Raw genomic sequence first — 2,500 nt, 5'->3', positions numbered from 1 at the left:
GTCGAGGGTAACCATTGAGCGCACACGGGAGAGTGAGGGAGAGGGAGAGCAAGAGAAAGCGGGCCAAGGAGAGGGGGGTTACTTCTATACTGTTTTGGTAAAGTTGCACGCATGGTCTACAATGAAAACTTGTGAAAGATAGCAGCCGAGCAGCGTTAGGTGAACCAGTGCGATCTAGAATTTTGTTTAGGCGCATTCTTAAACATTTTGGGCGTTCACGCTAAAATATTAAGGTGAAAGTGATCATACAGTAGCTTGCGTGGTATAGACCCAGCTCCCAACCCAACTTCTAGAGAATAGATTAACGCTTGCGTGGTATAGACCCAGCTCCCGACCCAACTTCTAGAGAATAGATTAACGCTGATATCAAGGTGAAAGTGATCATAGCTTGCGTGGTATAGACCAACCCAACTTATAGAGAATAGATTAACGCTGATATCAAGGTGAAAGTGATCATAGCTTGCGTGGTATAGACCCAGCTCCCAACCCAACTTATAGAGAATAGATTAACGCTTGCGTGGTATAGACCCAGCTCCCGACCCAACTTATAGAGAGCAGATTAACGCTGATATCAAGGTGAAAGTGATCATAGCTTGCGTGGTATAGACCAGCTCCCAACCCAACTTCTAGAGAATAGATTAACGCTTGCGTGGTATAGACCAGCTCCCAACCCAACTTATAGAGAATAGATTAACGCTTGCGTGGTATAGACCCAGCTCCCAACCCAACTTCTAGAGAATAGATTAACGCTTGCGTGGTATAGACCAGCTCCCAACCCAACTTATAGAGAATAGATTAACGCTTGCGTGGTATAGACCCAGCTCCCAACCCAACTTCTAGAGAATAGATTAACGCTTGCGTGGTATAGACCCAGCTCCCGACCCAACTTATAGAGAATAGATTAACGCTGATATCAAGGTGAAAGTGATCATAGCTTGCGTGGTATAGACCCAGCTCCCAACCCAACTTCTAGAGAATAGATTAACGCCGATAAGAGTCGCACGTTAACGCAGCATGTTAACGGCGATAACGGCCCACCACTATTTAATAGTTTTATTCACTTAATATTTTAATAGTGTTATTAACTTAATATTTTAATAGTTTTATTTTGGTCCACTTATCTGCTCTGATATGATGACAAAGTGACGGCACTGCAGAAGACCGCATTATGGAACACAGTGTTTCATGTGTCAGAGGGCCAGATGTACTAACGTTTTGCGCCTATTTCAGGCGTAGCGTGCGCGTAAAAACATGGGGAGGATATGTATTAACAGGCCGCAATGAGAAAAACGCGCAGACTGCCTGCCGTAGGAGCTGAGAATGGCTATTTGCGTTTTTCCGTGTCATGCATATTAATTCCTGGGCGGATCAGCTGAAAATGGGTGTAACGCACAAGTACAGGGGAGGAGAGGTGCTAATAGCGATTGATTAAGTATTCCGCCATATGTATGAAAACAGCGCACGTCTATTTTGCGTCGAAAAACTTCCGCCTGCTAAAAGCAGGTGTAATCCAAATTGCGGTTGACTGCTTCTCTTAGAAAAACGTTTACAGACAGCTGAATCAGTATTCAGAGCATCAGTTTTCTTCATTGTACTATGTCAAAAGCATCCTTAACTTTCGTTTGCCTCTGTAATATCGTATTGTCTCTTTCACGACATAGCCCTTCTCAATCTGTTAGACTCTATTTTAAGTCATAGCCCTGGTCTACGTGTAGTAAATAGTTCAAGTTTTTTTTTTCAGTGGATTAGTAGAACTACTAGGCCTACTCTGTCTGTCGCTGCTCGTTGACATTTCTTTGTATCATGTAGGATCGCTAAACTTTGATTCTTTTTAATGTTGCAATATTCAACTGCGCTTGTCGTTCAGCTCCGCACAGCGCAATTGGCGTTGTACAGGGGGCGGGAACGGGCGGTGTTGGACGCAGTTAACGTAATGCAGTGACATCTTAGTAAATTCCACGCAATATAGTAAAGCACAGCGTTCGCATTCTGCGCATACGAAAACTCGGTATTAGCGCTGTCTTAGTACATCTGGCCCACAGTGTCAATTCCAACATACGAACGAGAATAGTGCAAAACGGACTCATATTTAACACACCAAAATGGCTGCAGTCAAACCAGACAGGAGAACTGTGAGAACACAACCTCAGGACACGAGGGGAGCGTGCGTGCGTGCGTGCGTGCGTGCGTGCGTGCGTGCGTGCGTGCGTGCGTGCGTGCGTGCGTATATTGCAGGCGTTGGTTCAGAACTCTGAGCTGCGTGAGCGTGTGTGTGTGTGTGTGTGTGTGTGTGTGTGTGTGTGTGTGTGTGTGTGTGTGTCTGCAGGCGTTGGTTCAGAACTCTGAGCTGCGTGAGCGTCTAAGTCGGATTCATGCTGAATCGCGTCTATCTGAGTCCTCCGTGGTCACACACACGGCCGGCACACAGGTGTGTTTGCACGCTCCTTACTGTACGCTCCTTACTGTACGCTCCTTCACCATCATCATCATCATCACCATC

At 45.8% G+C, this 2,500-nt stretch overlaps 1 protein-coding gene across 1 annotated transcript in view; it reads left to right on the top strand.

The window, feature by feature from the left end:
• Positions 1-2,500, top strand: part of osbpl3b (oxysterol binding protein-like 3b) — a 71,004-nt gene that overhangs the window by 48,552 nt on the left and 19,952 nt on the right. Inside the window, exon 12 of the mRNA XM_062537601.1 lies at positions 2,327-2,428. Within this exon, the coding sequence (XP_062393585.1) occupies positions 2,327-2,428 (102 nt within the window). The remainder of the gene's footprint in view (positions 1-2,326; positions 2,429-2,500) is intronic.

The sequence above is a fragment of the Sardina pilchardus genome, chromosome 6, assembly GCF_963854185.1.
Source record: "Sardina pilchardus chromosome 6, fSarPil1.1, whole genome shotgun sequence".
NCBI lineage: Eukaryota > Metazoa > Chordata > Actinopteri > Clupeiformes > Clupeidae > Sardina > Sardina pilchardus.
This window is presented reverse-complemented; position numbering and strand designations above follow the sequence as displayed.